The 15,813-nt window shown below is 30.7% G+C and overlaps 1 protein-coding gene across 1 annotated transcript; it reads right to left on the bottom strand.

Annotated features, from left to right (window-relative positions):
- Positions 1-10,934: 10,934 nt before the first annotated feature.
- On the bottom strand, positions 10,935-12,663 carry LOC131071049 (zinc finger protein 10-like). Its single transcript, XM_058006746.1, has one exon. It carries the CDS (start codon positions 11,960-11,962, stop codon positions 11,018-11,020), a length of 945 nt encoding a protein of 314 aa, XP_057862729.1. The 5' UTR covers positions 11,963-12,663; the 3' UTR covers positions 10,935-11,017.
- Between the last annotated feature and the right edge of the window lie 3,150 nt (positions 12,664-15,813).

Genomic DNA, 15,813 nt, shown 5'->3' with positions numbered 1-15,813 from the left:
GGATAGATGACTTCCTCCAAAGTCTTAATACTTCACTAATATAAACATTACTTAAATATTGTAAATGATAAGTGAATCATTTATACTCATAAATATCAGATACATACAAATCACTATTCATAAAACATGACTAAATAGATTTGAGCTATGAGATTTCCACAATCCATTTTGCATTTCTAGTGTATTTTTTTCTGGATTCGATTGTGTGTATATTTTGATGGAAAAATATACACACAATCGAATCCAGAAAAAAATACACTAGAAATAAATAGATTTGACTAAAACAATATCATAATTAAATTCTAATATTAATTTAAACACACTAACTAAAAATACCTCCTCATTATTAATATTAGTAACTATAGTAAATCAAAAACTTAAACTAATAAATCATATTAATATTGCTTTGTTTTACCATTATTAGCTATAATTATTTTTTACCATTAATAATGTAATAGAGTGCCATAAGTCGTTGTGAAGGTCATTTATTGTGAGGAATCTTAGATCTCGTATAATTCACGTAATCAAAAGATGCCCCCATTTATAATGAATCGTATGGAAATTCAAAAATAGATAAATCACATATTTATTTTTATTTATATAGATCTATGACGAACAATATCATTGTTCCCGGATTTTATGTCCCAAGCTGCTGAGAGAAAACGAAAATGATTATTTTGAGTGGTTTAATCACTAATATGAATAATATTAAGATAAATTATCTTTAAACATCACTAATCAAAGGTTAATTTGGGTTATTTAAATTAAAATAAATATATATTATTTTTTGTTGTGGATGAGATGTAAAATTACTATTTATTGTTGACTATTGAACCAAATAACATCTAAGTAGATTGATTTAAGTAAAGTGATTTGATATTGCTAAATAAATAATTAAAGAAAATAAGTTAGCTAATATAATAATACAAATTAAGCAAGGGAAATATATGAAAGACAAATTTATTGAATAGTCATTCACAACTTAGACCTTAAGTGGATTATATCTAATGTAAAATCTATTTTCATAGGCTACAATAGGTTGATAAGAAGTCTAAGTCACTACACAACGATTTCCTTATATATTGTCAAATATGGTTTACAACAAGAAATCTCAACACTACAATTATGCCATGGCCTACCTATAAATGGGATTTATCCTACTATATAGTCCCTTCCCTATATTTGTAAATAGGCTTTCTCACAAGCCCCTTCAATGGTCACACTTTACACTATCTCCCATGGGTTTTAAATCCTTATTTAACCTTATCTCCTCCATTCCTAGCTATTTCTCTCTCTCACACACACACAACAAATAATCCAAGAATTTTTAGAACATACTCTCTTTGCTTCTCTCTCACTATTCTTCCCTCGCATGTTTGATGCTTCCACATTGAATACCTTTTGCATTTCCCCTACCTTGGTTCCTTTCCTTCTTGATTGAAAATCCTCTACTTTGCCTTTAATAATGGCTCCATCATTCTCTCTACCAGTTAAGAACTCTTGATGATCAACATGATTGTTGAAGATAATCTGGATTGAAAACACTCACCCATATGATTAAGAATAAGTACCATCGTAATAAAATAAATTATACAACACATAAAAGTTTAATCATCATTAAAAGGAAAAGAATAACTATAAAAAAATAGCTTGAATCCTTGAACCACAAATAAAATTAAAAAAATAAAAATGCATAGCCTCAATCTAAATACCAATGGTCATTAAAAGGATTAAGACTACCAATTATTAGATCTTCAAAATGTTTACATAGAACTAGAAAAAACATTTGAACTAAACTAGGGGATTGAAGTCACAAAATGAGTTGAATAGATAAGAGAAAAAGGCATGTGCCCTTTGTAGTCCATGTCGTTATGTTTTTTCATTGCTAGCTATCATTTTTTCTTTATCAATGAGTTCATCCCATATGCCACTAAAAACATAATTTCTAGCAAAGACATTTGTTACTAAACTTAGGTCAACATTGTGAAAATGATTCAAGCTAATAGTGCCAAGTTTACATATAGATTGATGCTATTGAAATAACATGAGCTTAAACTATCAAAAATAACATTATATTTTCTTTTACTATTCAATTTAAATAGAAAATTCTTAAACTCTTATATTCATCCACATTTACATATGCGCTGAGGCTATTCACATACATTTTTTTTTTTACTACTAAAATTAGAACATTCTTAAACACTTAAATTCTACCAAATTCAATTTGACATTTATACAATTGAAATGACAAAAACTAAAACTAACAAATGTATACAATTTTTTTTATTTTTTATCACTAATATGAATTAAAACCTTCTTGAACCCTTAAATCATTCAAACATATCAAAAAAATTACACTCATAATAAAAAGATTCTTAAACACTTTTACTCTATTTTTAGTATTTAATAAAAAATTACTTGTAAACCCAAATTATTCTTAAATAAAATATTAATTTCTAATAAAAGTAGATTTATCAAGTTATTGTAAAAACAAATTGGCTCCTTTATTTTGCACTAGCATTTCTTTGATATACTTGATTATAATTTTCCTTACAATACTTGTATTCTTTAGGTTTCTATGACTTTTTTTAGAGATGCTAAATATAAAAAATATAACTTAATTTATATTTGTAAATAAGAGATAAATCTTAAATTTTCAATGACATGCTTTAATGACTTATAAGATGGAAAAAAAAAAATGCAATTCAAATCTACAATTATCAAATATATAATTTATTGATAATTGTAAAAACAAACTAAAATCATAAGTGATTTTGAATGTGGATTAAAATGATTTGGTTTTCCTTGGCTAAGTTATATGTTATTCTAAAATGGACAAATAAAAAAATTAGGATGTCCTTTAATGCTTGGAATATTTTTAGGGCTATAAATTTGGGTAATTGAAGTATAATATTCATTTTTTTATAAATAAGAGTTATTATATGGGTGATGTGTAACTTAATCTAATTTTTTTTTGATACCATGATAAAGTTTTCATGGATTAACTAGAGTTAAAACTAGGTCATCTATTTATTGTTAGAGTATTCAGTCATTGAATTACTAACCACCTTTTTGACTAAACTATCTTTAGTTTAAATGTGACTCATTTTATAACAAATAGATTCTTTGTTTTATTTAGTGCATTGAAAGAGCTCAAATAAAAAATAGTGAAAATGATATATTTGTTCTCAAAAGTTTAATAGGCATGCACATCATCTTGTACAAGAGTTGTCTAAACTATATTAGATTAATTTATTTCAATCAATCCATATCTTAATGGAAGTGTCTTATAAAATTATTTTCTCATTTTTCTATAACATTATAAATTTTGAGCTATAGTTCATATGGATCAACTAGGACTCAAATGTAGGATCATCTATTTTCTACTAGAGTGGTCTACCAAATGAGCTACTAGCCCCTCTTTGTCCAAACCATTATTGGTTTGGGTACAATGTATTTCCCACATCCCCTTTAAGCTACACAACAAGTTCTTGGAGCTCCTAGCTTAGCTTTGATACCAATGCTAAGTTACAACTCATGTGGACTAGTTGAGGCTCGAACCTAAGACCACCCATTTTCTATTGAAGTTAAGTACAATTTAAGATATTGACACCTCTTTGGTCAACACACTGTTAATATGGGTTTGAATTATTTCTAACAATAAAAATAATATTTTAAAAAAATGTATCAAATTAAATCATGAATAATAGCTTTCAATGATTTATTATAAATTTTATGTAAATGAATACGATAGAATGTAATAGTTATTAGGATTGAAATTTAAGACCTTTTCTTATCAGTAAAAAGCAATCAATCACTTCCATATGATAATAGTAGCTAATTATTATTTAAAAATTGAATATATAATTCAACATATAATTATTTATTTTTAGATAATAAAAGAATCTACTAAACATTGATTAACATTTAAATAATGCTCACAAAAGTGAAATATCACCCATCAAAGTATTTTTGACATTTACCCTCACACAGTTACATTTTTTACATTGATTGATTTTTATACTAGTTGAATATATCATTAAATTTTACATTAATATGTGACTGCTATTTTAGCTTGCAAAGCTTAATCTTTGAACTCTTAAAAGAGTGTCAAATGAAGAGAAAATATTTTGGATCAACTGTTGTGGGTTTAAAGAAGAAGAAAAAAATTCCCTCGATTTTAGAAAGAAGGAAAATTAATGACTGCAAAAAATGAGTATAGAAGATCAAAATAGTATAAAGCAAAATAGTTTAATCAAAATGATCATCTATTAATAATTTACAATGATGGTAATTATGTTTTCTTCAATACAAGAGGTGTCTTATTATAAAGCTGAAAATATGATTTTTTTAGCTTAATTTTATACATATCATTAAAAATATAATTTATTAATTAAAAATTTATAATTATATATACTGTATGAATACATTAATAATTATTTATATATATATATTTTATACATGCATATGCTTTTTATTAAAATAAGTGGATCAAGAGCCTCCGACCCTTATGTTTTTGTCTATACATTCATATGTTGACTATTATATAATTAAATATATTTTAAATACACAATACATATCAATTAGTTTAAATATATATTACAAAAAAGAAATGTAATATTCTCATTTTTTGATTTAATTGTGATGAAAGAAACAAATTCAATTGAATCCAAAGTTTAGAATATTATACTCTATAAGAAAATTCATGTCTACTAAATAACTTTATATAATAATTTTATCTAATACTGTATTTCGTTATCATGAATCAAATTAAATAAAACATTTATATTAAAATTTAAAAGTTGTCTATATTATTTATTTATATTAATAAATGCACATGTCTAATTATTGGTTGCATTTTATCTTTTTATCTTTAAAGTTAAAAATATTAATAAGATGTGTATACGCTCTTATCTATGTACATATGGTAAGATCGTGTTGTATGATGATTATGGGTGTGTGAATTTTTAATAGCTAAGATACCTCTTCTAAACATTTTGAGATGCTTCATAGCTCTTGTATGCTTGTAATTTTGTATTTTGCACACACACAAACACATATGGGGTACGCCTCTTTGCTTACAAAAAAAATAAAATAAAATATTTTATTATAATTATAATATTTTTATGTAAATATTTATATTAAAAAAAATAAGATAAAATTTCATTTAGATTCATCTCAACCTTAAAATATAATTTATTTTGAGATATATGAAATATTCCACCTATGTCCTAAGGGTTGAGCTTAATTGGTTAGGATTGAGCTCTCATTGTGGAGACCCAAGTTCAAGTCCCAAAGGGACATATATTATTCCATTTTAGCTTTTAACTCTTGGTCTTCCATAGTTTGTTTCTAATGTGGAAGCGATTCCTTAAAAAGTAGATTTCTAAGTTGTGACTCTTTGTTCTCCATAAGTGGTTTCTAGTGTGGTTGCTTGAAAGGAGTTGATATTGATCTCATGGTTATGCTTGTAAGAGCTTGTATGAGAAGAATATATGTAAATGGTTAGTAATATGAAACAATATTTTATCCATTCCCAAATACTTATATATTAATTTTTATTTTATTTTATTAAAATCTTAATTTTAGTATATAATATTACCTAACTAATGAATACCCATTTCTATATATACACTCTTATACTCTTTGTCAAAGTATATGTTATAAATTTGTACATGAAAAATCCTTACAAATACATGTCGAACATCTTGTTAAATATAAGAGAGATAGTAGAAGTACAAAAACTAGATATATACAAAAAAGAAACTAATGATATATTCTACTTTAGAAGATTATGCAATCTATATAGTCTTAAGAAGAACAATCAATTCCTACAAAATTGGATTTAAACTTAATGGATAACTACAACTATGTTGCTACCTCTTAAATTCCTACTCTATTGAAATTTTTAAACTAAAATTAATATTACCAATGCACTAACACACTAACTATAACGTTAACATACATTTAGTCATCAATCCAACACTCCCCTTTAATGAAGAAATATTATCTAGTAAATCTCTACTTATTACAAAATGTTTTTTTAGCTTAAAATATCTTCAATATCCTCTATACAACCAAGCATCTACTAAACTACCAAATGATCAAGCTACTATCCTTTTGAAACTTCATTAACCTTTCCTCCTCCAACACCCACATAAAGGCATGCAAAAGAACCTAATTCCCTCTAGAAAAATTTTAAATGTGATTTGTTGATGCCAACACATATAATAGTTATATAGTTCAATGATTTCTTCTTCTTCTTAATACCTTGCAAGTCCAACTAGTCAATTTGATAGCAACAACAATAGTATGTACCATATAAACCAATCATAAAACTTTCAAATTATTATTATTTAAATCTATATACAATCCTACACGTTTCTTTAGTCTACATCTATGAATTGGTCATACCTATTATAAAAATAATATTCTCTCTATAGTTATCTTGTCTAGAATCTATGTTACAAACCACTAGAACTAAAACTAATGTTGCCAACAACAATCGTATGTATTTATTTATTAGGATCCATTATTCCCACCTAATTAAGAAATAAAGTATCTATGATATCTAGAATATCTCTACATATTACAAAATATCTTTTTCATTTTTATAGCCAAGCATCCACTAAACCATCAAATGAGCACAACACTACCATTTTAGACTTCAAGAACCTCTCCTCCAACTCTAAAATGCAAGAATGTCTAGAAACCTATAATTCTTCTAATAATATTTTTAAATATGCTTTGATGATCTTAAAAATTCTTATGATTATTGAAATAGGTAGATGATAATTGTTTCATTGGTATCATAAAAAGTACAACAAAAAATATCTTTTTTCTCTTTCCTATAAAAAACATGGTTGTAGAAACTTTGTTTATTTGAGAAAATCTAAAGGAATCCAACTCTTGGGCATAGTTATTTCAATACTATTTCTTTTAGCTGGGTAAAATCTTTATTTTTTATTCAAATAGGAAATTTTACCTTCCAAAATAGAATTCTCACCATTGGTGTTTTGAATCTTTTTATTTTAATAAAAAAAATCCCATTTAAGGGGAATCTCTCTTATTCTTCTAAAGACTTCAATAAATTTGAGCTTTAAAACTTACTAGCCACTCTTAAGCTACTCACTCTACAATAATATCTATCTTCTTTTCTATGATAATCAACTCTTAAGATACTCTCATTTACTAGGGTGTTCCCATGGTGAAGTCACACTCAACCTAGCTCCAATGTTATGATAAAATATAAAGAGAGAAAAACAACACAAAGACAAGAGATATTCACAATGGAAATCATTTGTTATGTTCTACTATAGCATATCACATGTTTTACATATTTTTAAATGAAAATCCAATTCCTAAATTTTTTGATCTAGAACTTATTACTAACCGAAACTAACTTGTCACCTTTTAGAATCATAATATAAAAAACTACCAAAATTGAAATTATCACTACTAAAAATATGATTATACACTTATTTCTTAATTCTAATAGATCATAGACAACAATAAAAATTATAAATTAAATACAATATATCTTTTTTTTTCATCTATAAATTGGTCAATGTACATTAAATACAATACATCTTCTTTTCATCTATAAATTGATTGTAAGGGCGTTGAAGTTGGTTGTTGTGTTGTTGTTTATCCCAGGGATAAGTTGAATGCTAGCAAATTTCAAGGGCCCAGTTTGGCCAGTGTTTGTTTTGGGTTAGGATGTGGCTTTACAGCTTTTTGTGGCCCGAAGATTCTATTACAGGTTATGGGAGCATAGGAAAACCCTTCATGTTGGTTGAGGGTTCCTGATAATACCCTCTTTCTTTGTTATTTGTGGTCTATTGGCTGCTATCTTAGACCCTTGGTTTGGGCCAACCTATTTTACAATGTTATTTTCTTAATGCCCGATTGGTGATTGGTTGGTTGTGGCTACTCAAATTTGATGTTTAAGTTTTTTGTAGTTGTTGGTTTTGGGCCCTGGATGCTTGTAAGTCCATAAGGTTTCAGGTCCTTTCTAAAATCCGTGGTTCATTGTCAGGTTGTCTAGTACATTATTTGATGGCAGTTCTTTGATTGTAAGTGTTTTGGGGACCCTTCAAAATCCGTTTTATCCTAATAAAAAAATTATTATATTTCTAAAACCTAGCATATTTCTTTACTTTAAAATTCTGCCTTGCAAAATAACGCTTTCATCTTTGGTTCTTTGAAGCCTTTTCTTTCTAACAAAATATATTGCACTTTTAGTGGATCTCTTCTTCTTCTAAGGATCTCAACACATTTGAACTCCTAAACAAGCTAGCCACTCCTATGCTACTCACTCTACACTATACTCAATCTCGAATCCTATGAGAATCAATGGTCAAGATGTTTTCATTTACTTGGGCACTCCCATGATGGATTCACACCCAAAAGACCTTAACACATTTGAGCTCCTAAACAAGCTAACCACTCTTATGCTACTCACTCTACAATATACTCTATCTCCAATCCTACAAGAATCAACTCTCAAGATGTTTTCATTGACTTGGGCACTCCCATGATGGAGTCACACCTGACCAAGCTTTGATACCATGATGAAATGTAGAAAAATAACAACAAAACAAAGACAAAAGATAAATAGGAATAAAACTATCTACTGTGTTCTTCTTTAGAAGATTAGATGTTTTACTACAAACTAAAAATTTGATAGCTAATTGAAACTAATTTACTACCTATTAAAATCATACGCTACAAAATACTAAAACTGAGACTAATTCTATCAACAACATGCTTGCACAATTATTCATTAATTCCAACAAATCACAAAAATTAATAAATTAAACAAAATAATCAAACAGAAAAAATTATTTAATACTCACATATTGGATAAATATGAAAATAAGAATATAGTTATAGTTGGCAAAGTTTTCTACAGCTAATGTAGTATGTATAATAAATGTTTCTGAAACAAATTATATATCATTTTTATATCAACGTTTCAAATTACACTCAACAATCCATCATAAAAAATGGAAGAGTATCTATGTTATATGACTATTTCAATTACCCTCCACATATCTTTATCTGCATCTATGAATTGGCCAATAAGTATTATAGAAACATTATTGTATCTGTATAGCTTACTTGTCCTGAATATATGTTACAGTTACTACAAAGAATAGTTACTATGCCTTGGGTTACGGCTTCAATTTCTATTCAGGTATGCATCACTGACATCAGCTCTTGTGTCGGATGCATCCATGAGAGCGCAAAGTCCATGGCTCTTAGTTCTAGGAGCTTCCCAGCAACTGTGTCATCAACTTGCATCCTATGTCACTGAAACCCTAATTTTTGTTTGGTCAACCAGACGAATCTAAAACCTAGATTTGGGGTTAATCTGAGGAGCCATGGTTCCTAAACTATAACCATAAAGTTGTACTGACGCAACTAGCAACTGGGTTGTCCAGATGGGCTTCTACATGGATTGATGCAAGAGCCATTAATGTTAAAAATGAAAAAAGAATGTACAAGACAGAAAATTGTTTATATAGCTACCTAAAACGAACATGAGAAGGCTATTGAGACAAACAATCTACAAAATCTGCTAAACATACTCCTAGCAGCTACGTTGTTCAATAATCTTATGTACATATAGTAATGATAGCGGCTAAAGATCTATGCCTAAATTTTCTCGGAAATTCTACATAAGCTCCCACCGCCGTTAGTGAAACATTATATGGGAAGAAATTAATCAGATACTCAATCAAAATTGATGAGTTTAGCTAATCTAATTTTATCTATATCCTGTTAGAAAACTAGGCAAAGATGACTATTACAGCATTGCAATTGGTTTTTTCAAAGAAATTTAAGGCCTACCTCAATTATCTTGTAGCAGAAGAATACTATTTAGAAGAGACTATTCATCCTTCGATAGAAGCCACTGCACCAACAAAATCACGAGTATTGAAAACAGACCAGAAATTAGCTTATCTCTGGAAGAATCAAGATGACCCAATTGAGTTTTTTCTGGGAAACTATGATATCCTTTCACATTTACAGAGCGGCATAGCAAAAAATATAATGTTAAAAATAGACTGATACAGTGGTTTGATGCTTAAGGTCAATGGAAACGACATATGACGTCCTATAGGTGGCCTGTTTCAATTTCACCAAACTCGGCAAGTAAACAACGTGCCATGGAAGAGATAAAAAACAATGTGAAAGCAGAAGAGAAGACTTGGGGATTGAATATAAAAAAGGAAGGAAACAATCAAATCCTTGTCATCTGAATCTGTACTTATGTTGAATAGTGATATTCTTTGTCAGTGCGTCACCACCTATCAGCAACGTATCGGGTCTTACAGGTAACTGCTTTGTACGCTTGCAAATCTCAGTCAATCAAATATGAAGAAAAATATGAGTTTCTAGTTATCAAGTTGGGCTTGTTTTGGGCTTTGTTTTCAAATAAATCGTCATTAGAAAATTCTTTTTTTTTCCTTTTATTGCTACGTAAGCCGTGATCTTTTCTAACTATCAACTTGCGGTTTGATTTGTTCAGTTCAAAGGAAAAGTAAGATATTCTTGCACGTACGCTAACTCATGCACCAATAATGTGCTTATTATTTTATTATAGTATTATATGAGTTTATCCTTGCATGTCTCATTCTAGGGTGTAGGTGTGAATGTGAACGTGCACTTTCCTTGATCACACGCTTCAACAATCAGAATATCATATCAAATATCCGAATGACAGAGGCATCTTGATCTACCACACGCGGAAAGAAACCTGGCAATTGATCCAAAATAATAATTATTATTTTGTTTGTTTGTAGACGTTGTTTATTCATACATGATTGGGTGCAGGGAATGTGAAAAGATCTAAAGGCTAGCCGACAATTGAATTGAATCGAAACAGAAACGGAAACGTTTGAAATCGTAATGTATGAAACTGGAATTCACAGCAATGAAATTAAATTACAGAAAGATGAATAAATATGTATATAGAAGAGGGTAAAATGTAAAATTTTTTAGCAGAAACTCAAACTGACTGTCCCAAACGGAGTTCAAGATCAATGTCTTGTGATGAATTGTCGCTGTCCGGACTGAACTTTCTTGCATGGCGGTCGTCGTTCTTGCATGTTGATCTGATGCGTTCGTCGCTTGATCCACTTTTGTGATCTGTACGAGGCAAATATGGATGGAATGCCCCGATCTGTTTCTGTTTTCCTGCACCCAATTCGGCCTTTGATGTGCTTGGGCCACGGCGAGGCCTTGAAATCCCAGTTGAATCAGAGCTGTTGGAGAGATTGTTCATGGGTGGGGTGTGATCAGATGGAGGAGGTGAATAAGGAGATATTGAAAGAAGTGTTGATGGTGGAGATGAGGAAGGGGAGGATAGAATTGGGTGCCCTAAAGTTGGGAAAAACTCTACCATGTTAGAATTTGAATTGGGATCCTCAGAGGCCATAAATGACCTTGAAGGGACTGGAATAAGAGGGGATCGTGGCAAATGCTGGGAAGATGTAATCATGGAAGAATTAGGGTTAAGAGAGTATACCAATGGATTCTGATCTGAACTTGAGTTGGGTCCAGGCATAGGATACAGAAAACAGAAGTCTTGAACAGGAACCATTACAGGAGATGGGAAAGTTGCAGATTGAAGATGATGATTATCAGGGGCATTAAGGCTGCGAGGAGGAGACTGCCTAAGCTTAGCCCGGTCTCTCCTATGGACGTTCATGTGACCACCAAGGGCTTGAGCAGAACGGAATTCTCTCCTGCAAAAGTTGCAGGAATAGGACCTTGGCGGCCACGTAGAGCCTCCCATGAGACCAGCTGTATCTTCTGCAAAGGCCCTTGCTTCCCATGAATCTTCGTCTTCTTCCACTCGCGGCCGCCACATCGACCAAGGTCCAGTCAACCCCACAGCCCGCTGTATTTCCTTCTCCTCTGGTCTCAATGGAATCATAAAGTTTGCTGCCATCAACAGATTCAAAGACTCCAATTGTACTCGCCACACTTACTGATTGCACCCTCCAAACCACCCCCAAAACTCCACCTTGGCTGCAATCCCAATTCTCCACCAGTTGGAAACCGCTACAACTGATCAGAGAATCTTGAAAATTAAGATTGCTACTTTATAGAGATAATCAGACAATCAGTTGGAAATACCAACATCATCCAAGATACCAAAACTCCAACCTCATCCAAGAAATCAAAACTCTACCTTGACTGCAATTTCAATTCTCCACCAGTTGGAAACAGCCACCAGTGATTGGAGAATCTTGAAAATTAAAGATAACTACTTTATAAAGATAATCAGACAGACAATCAGTTGGAAGTACCAATCATCCAAGAAACCCAGCTCGTTAAAATGACCCAATTCCAAGAACAATTGCCCCAATCATAGACTGGTTCACATCTAATGGCACAAGGAATAGCCACAACCTTAAAGAGGATTAGCCTCCAAGCTCAACATGCACCAGCCGAAGTGATTGAATCAATGAATTCAAGGAACAATCTCTCCACACACCTAAAGACCCAATTGCCTCCTCACCTTTGTATGCCTGAGAAGGAGGCAAAAGCCTAGTATTTCTCTGCAAAACTGAACCTTGGAGGAAATAGAGGTTTCTGAAATTCTAGCTCTTAGTGGGCATTCCTTTTGACGAAGTGGGTGTACTTTTCCTAAGGAAATCTGTGTACCGGTTCTTAAAGAGAGGGGTACTATATAAGGCATTTAGATAGAATCGAGAGAAGAAAATGAATGTGGGGCCAATGAGTACGACCAAGAAGTTTCCCTCTCATCCTCCTCCTCCCCTAGAGCGTATCTCCCTAAGAAGTGTGGAGATGAACCTTGGCCTTTAGCCGCTAACTTGACATTCAACAATTTGACGTGTAGCATTTGGAGGGATAGAATTGAGCCGGCCGGCCGTCGCCATGCAACTGCAATGCAACTTTCGTGGTCAGTCAAGTGAGGAATAATCACTGAGATCGACTACACAAATTCTTGTCTTTCTTCATGTCTATATTCCATTTGTTCCTCATACACTACACGACGGCACATAACAGAAACCTTGACATTTGCCGCATGATTTTATCTTTCAAAAACTTCGGTTTCACCATCCAATTTTAAGGCATACAATAATAAGGAGAGATCACATCTTCTAATACAGATTTTAATTTGAATTTAAAATGCAAATTACCATATATTATTAAATTTCCATAGAATTTAAGCCATTCAAAATTGTCGTCTATAATAGATTAATCTTAAATTCAAGACCGGGAGATGTATTGGAAGCTACAAATACAAACCTTGATATTATAATAATTAGATCGTGATAAGACTGGAAAGAGAAGTCAATAATGAGATAACTCTAAATAAACTAAGTTTGATCTTTGAATAAATATTAACATCCAAAACAAATTTCTTTATAAAAATTTAATCGTTCACCGTTTGATATACGGCTTACAACTGTAAAATATATATATATCCCATCCCATCCAATCCTTGTGATTGTTAAAAACATCACTGTAACGTTTTGGATACGGTTTAACGTAACATATCAACATTGATCATATACACGAAGAAAGATTGATTTGCCATGAACAGCTATATTTTTTTGGCCTTCTTCAACCTTGTTTTCTTCACCAGCTTGGGATGATCGCCATATCATTAGCTTAATCACATTCCTCTTTCATCCAACATTGCTGTCATTGTTTTTTAATATTGCTGGCCTTCTAAAGCAAGGACGAACAAAGGGATCTTTCCTTGCCATTTCAATTGGGCATCTAAAACACCATTCTCTACTTATGTTTTTTCCTCACCAAGCTATCATTACTATGAGAGAAATAGAAATATACCACCATCTTAATCTAATGCATTTCACTTTGTCTTGCCATGGATGGAGACTGGAGATTTCAACATAGTGAGATTGTTTCTAGACTCAAACCCTGGTTTCACATTTGTTCCAACATCATGTATCCACGTTTATCCACCAAATCTACGTAGAGCATGTATCAAAGGTGTTAACTATGGTGTGAAAGGAAAGAGATTATTATCACTTTCATTTTCAACCTTATCACTACTAATTATTTAAAACATTAAAATATAATAGATTAAAGATAATTTGAATTTTAAAATGATTGGTAATTTGTTAGGAATTTTCAAAAAATTGCCCTGTGAATCAACACAATATCTATTTTGTGAAATCAAATTCATTTAATCTTCCATATTAATAAGACAAAATTTTGTTTTCGGTTTATTTTAATATGTAAAATTTGATCAAAGTTTATTTTGTTTAATATTAAGTTTAATAGTAACATATTCTTGTATAAATCTAGTTCGTAACAACATGAGATCTCATTTCTATCATCATTTATTCTTAAAGGTAAATCTCAATCTCTAGATTTACTATTCATTACTTTGGTTTATATATGTGACTATTGACTTGACCCAAGTCATTTTTACAATTATGAATCTAACATCAAACTTTTAAAATTCAAAATTCAAATTTACACCTTGCCAACCATCATGACACATATTTTTGTTTATTTGAATTTTATATTGTTGTATTTTATGATATTCATTCTTTCAATCATTCATTTGAAATTGTTAAGGAAATCCTAGGAATCTAACAATATAGGAACAATGAAAAAATGTTTAGTGAATCATACCCATGTTATTAGAACACTACATCATTCTAGGTTCATTGCATACTTTCTTGTTGTCCTCATTCTTTGTACCAAAGTATTTGAATTTATCTAACTATGATTCAAACCAAAGAGAGCATGAACCTCATGTTCTAGATATTTCAAAGTTGTCTGCAAGCATTATGAGTCCTAATCAAAATCAAGCTATCAAATGAAGGAAATACATTTCTAATAGTGAATTTTATGCTAACTCATTCCTATAGGTTCACTCATCAAATTATTTATGCACTCATTGAGATCACTACTATAGACACAAGTCTAAACTTGATAAAAAAATAACTAGTTTGTAGATTCTATAATAGTCACCCTTTTTTTTGGTGTCGGGTAAAATTTTTAACGTGATAGGTGCACTGGTATGAGACACCTACTAGTACCATGTGAAACACTTTTGACTTGGAGCTATGAACTGTTGAGGTCACAAATGGGGGACCTCATCCCCAATTAAAAATGTTGAGGCTCAACCAGGTGTGAGTGCATTGGATTAGCAAAGACACAAGCTTGCGATCACAATGCCCAAGTGTGGTCACAACAACAACACTACCACTTAACCAACACACTATGGGAAGAACCCCTTACAATAGTCACATTAACAATTGGTAAAAGGTTGACATAATCTTGACTAGATTCCTCATGTATTTTGAATTATATTCCCACCTTCAAATGCCATCTAAGTATCACATTCAAACTCACATAAATTTTTTCCTTAATTTTTAATTTATAATTTTCTAAATCTAGCTCATCTGTTTAGGTTGATTGTGTGTGTAATTGATTTTATTATTTATTTAACATAGAAATTATGTAAATTGGTTTATATTTTCCCTTTCATTTTGGCTAAACTCAACTTTATTTCATTACCTAGGCTCATTACATTTTTATTAGTTTTATATCTAATTAGGATTTATATGTACCCTTATTTTGTTATTATTGATTTATCTTTACTATATTTTATGCCTTATTGTATGATCTATCTTTAATTTATACAACATGGATATATCTTTTTATCATGGATTCTCGTCATTCCTAGTCTTGTATTTAGCCTTTGTATATGTTCTTCCATTATAAGATACGTTTGCACAACTTGTGACATTTAATCTATTTCTTATTGATATCTCCATGTTCTTTCAC

Source organism: Cryptomeria japonica, chromosome 4, assembly GCF_030272615.1.
Source record: "Cryptomeria japonica chromosome 4, Sugi_1.0, whole genome shotgun sequence".
NCBI classification, from domain to species: Eukaryota; Viridiplantae; Streptophyta; class Pinopsida; order Cupressales; family Cupressaceae; genus Cryptomeria; species Cryptomeria japonica.
The sequence above is the reverse complement of the archived record's forward strand: the minus strand, read 5'-3'. Positions and strand labels throughout refer to the sequence as shown.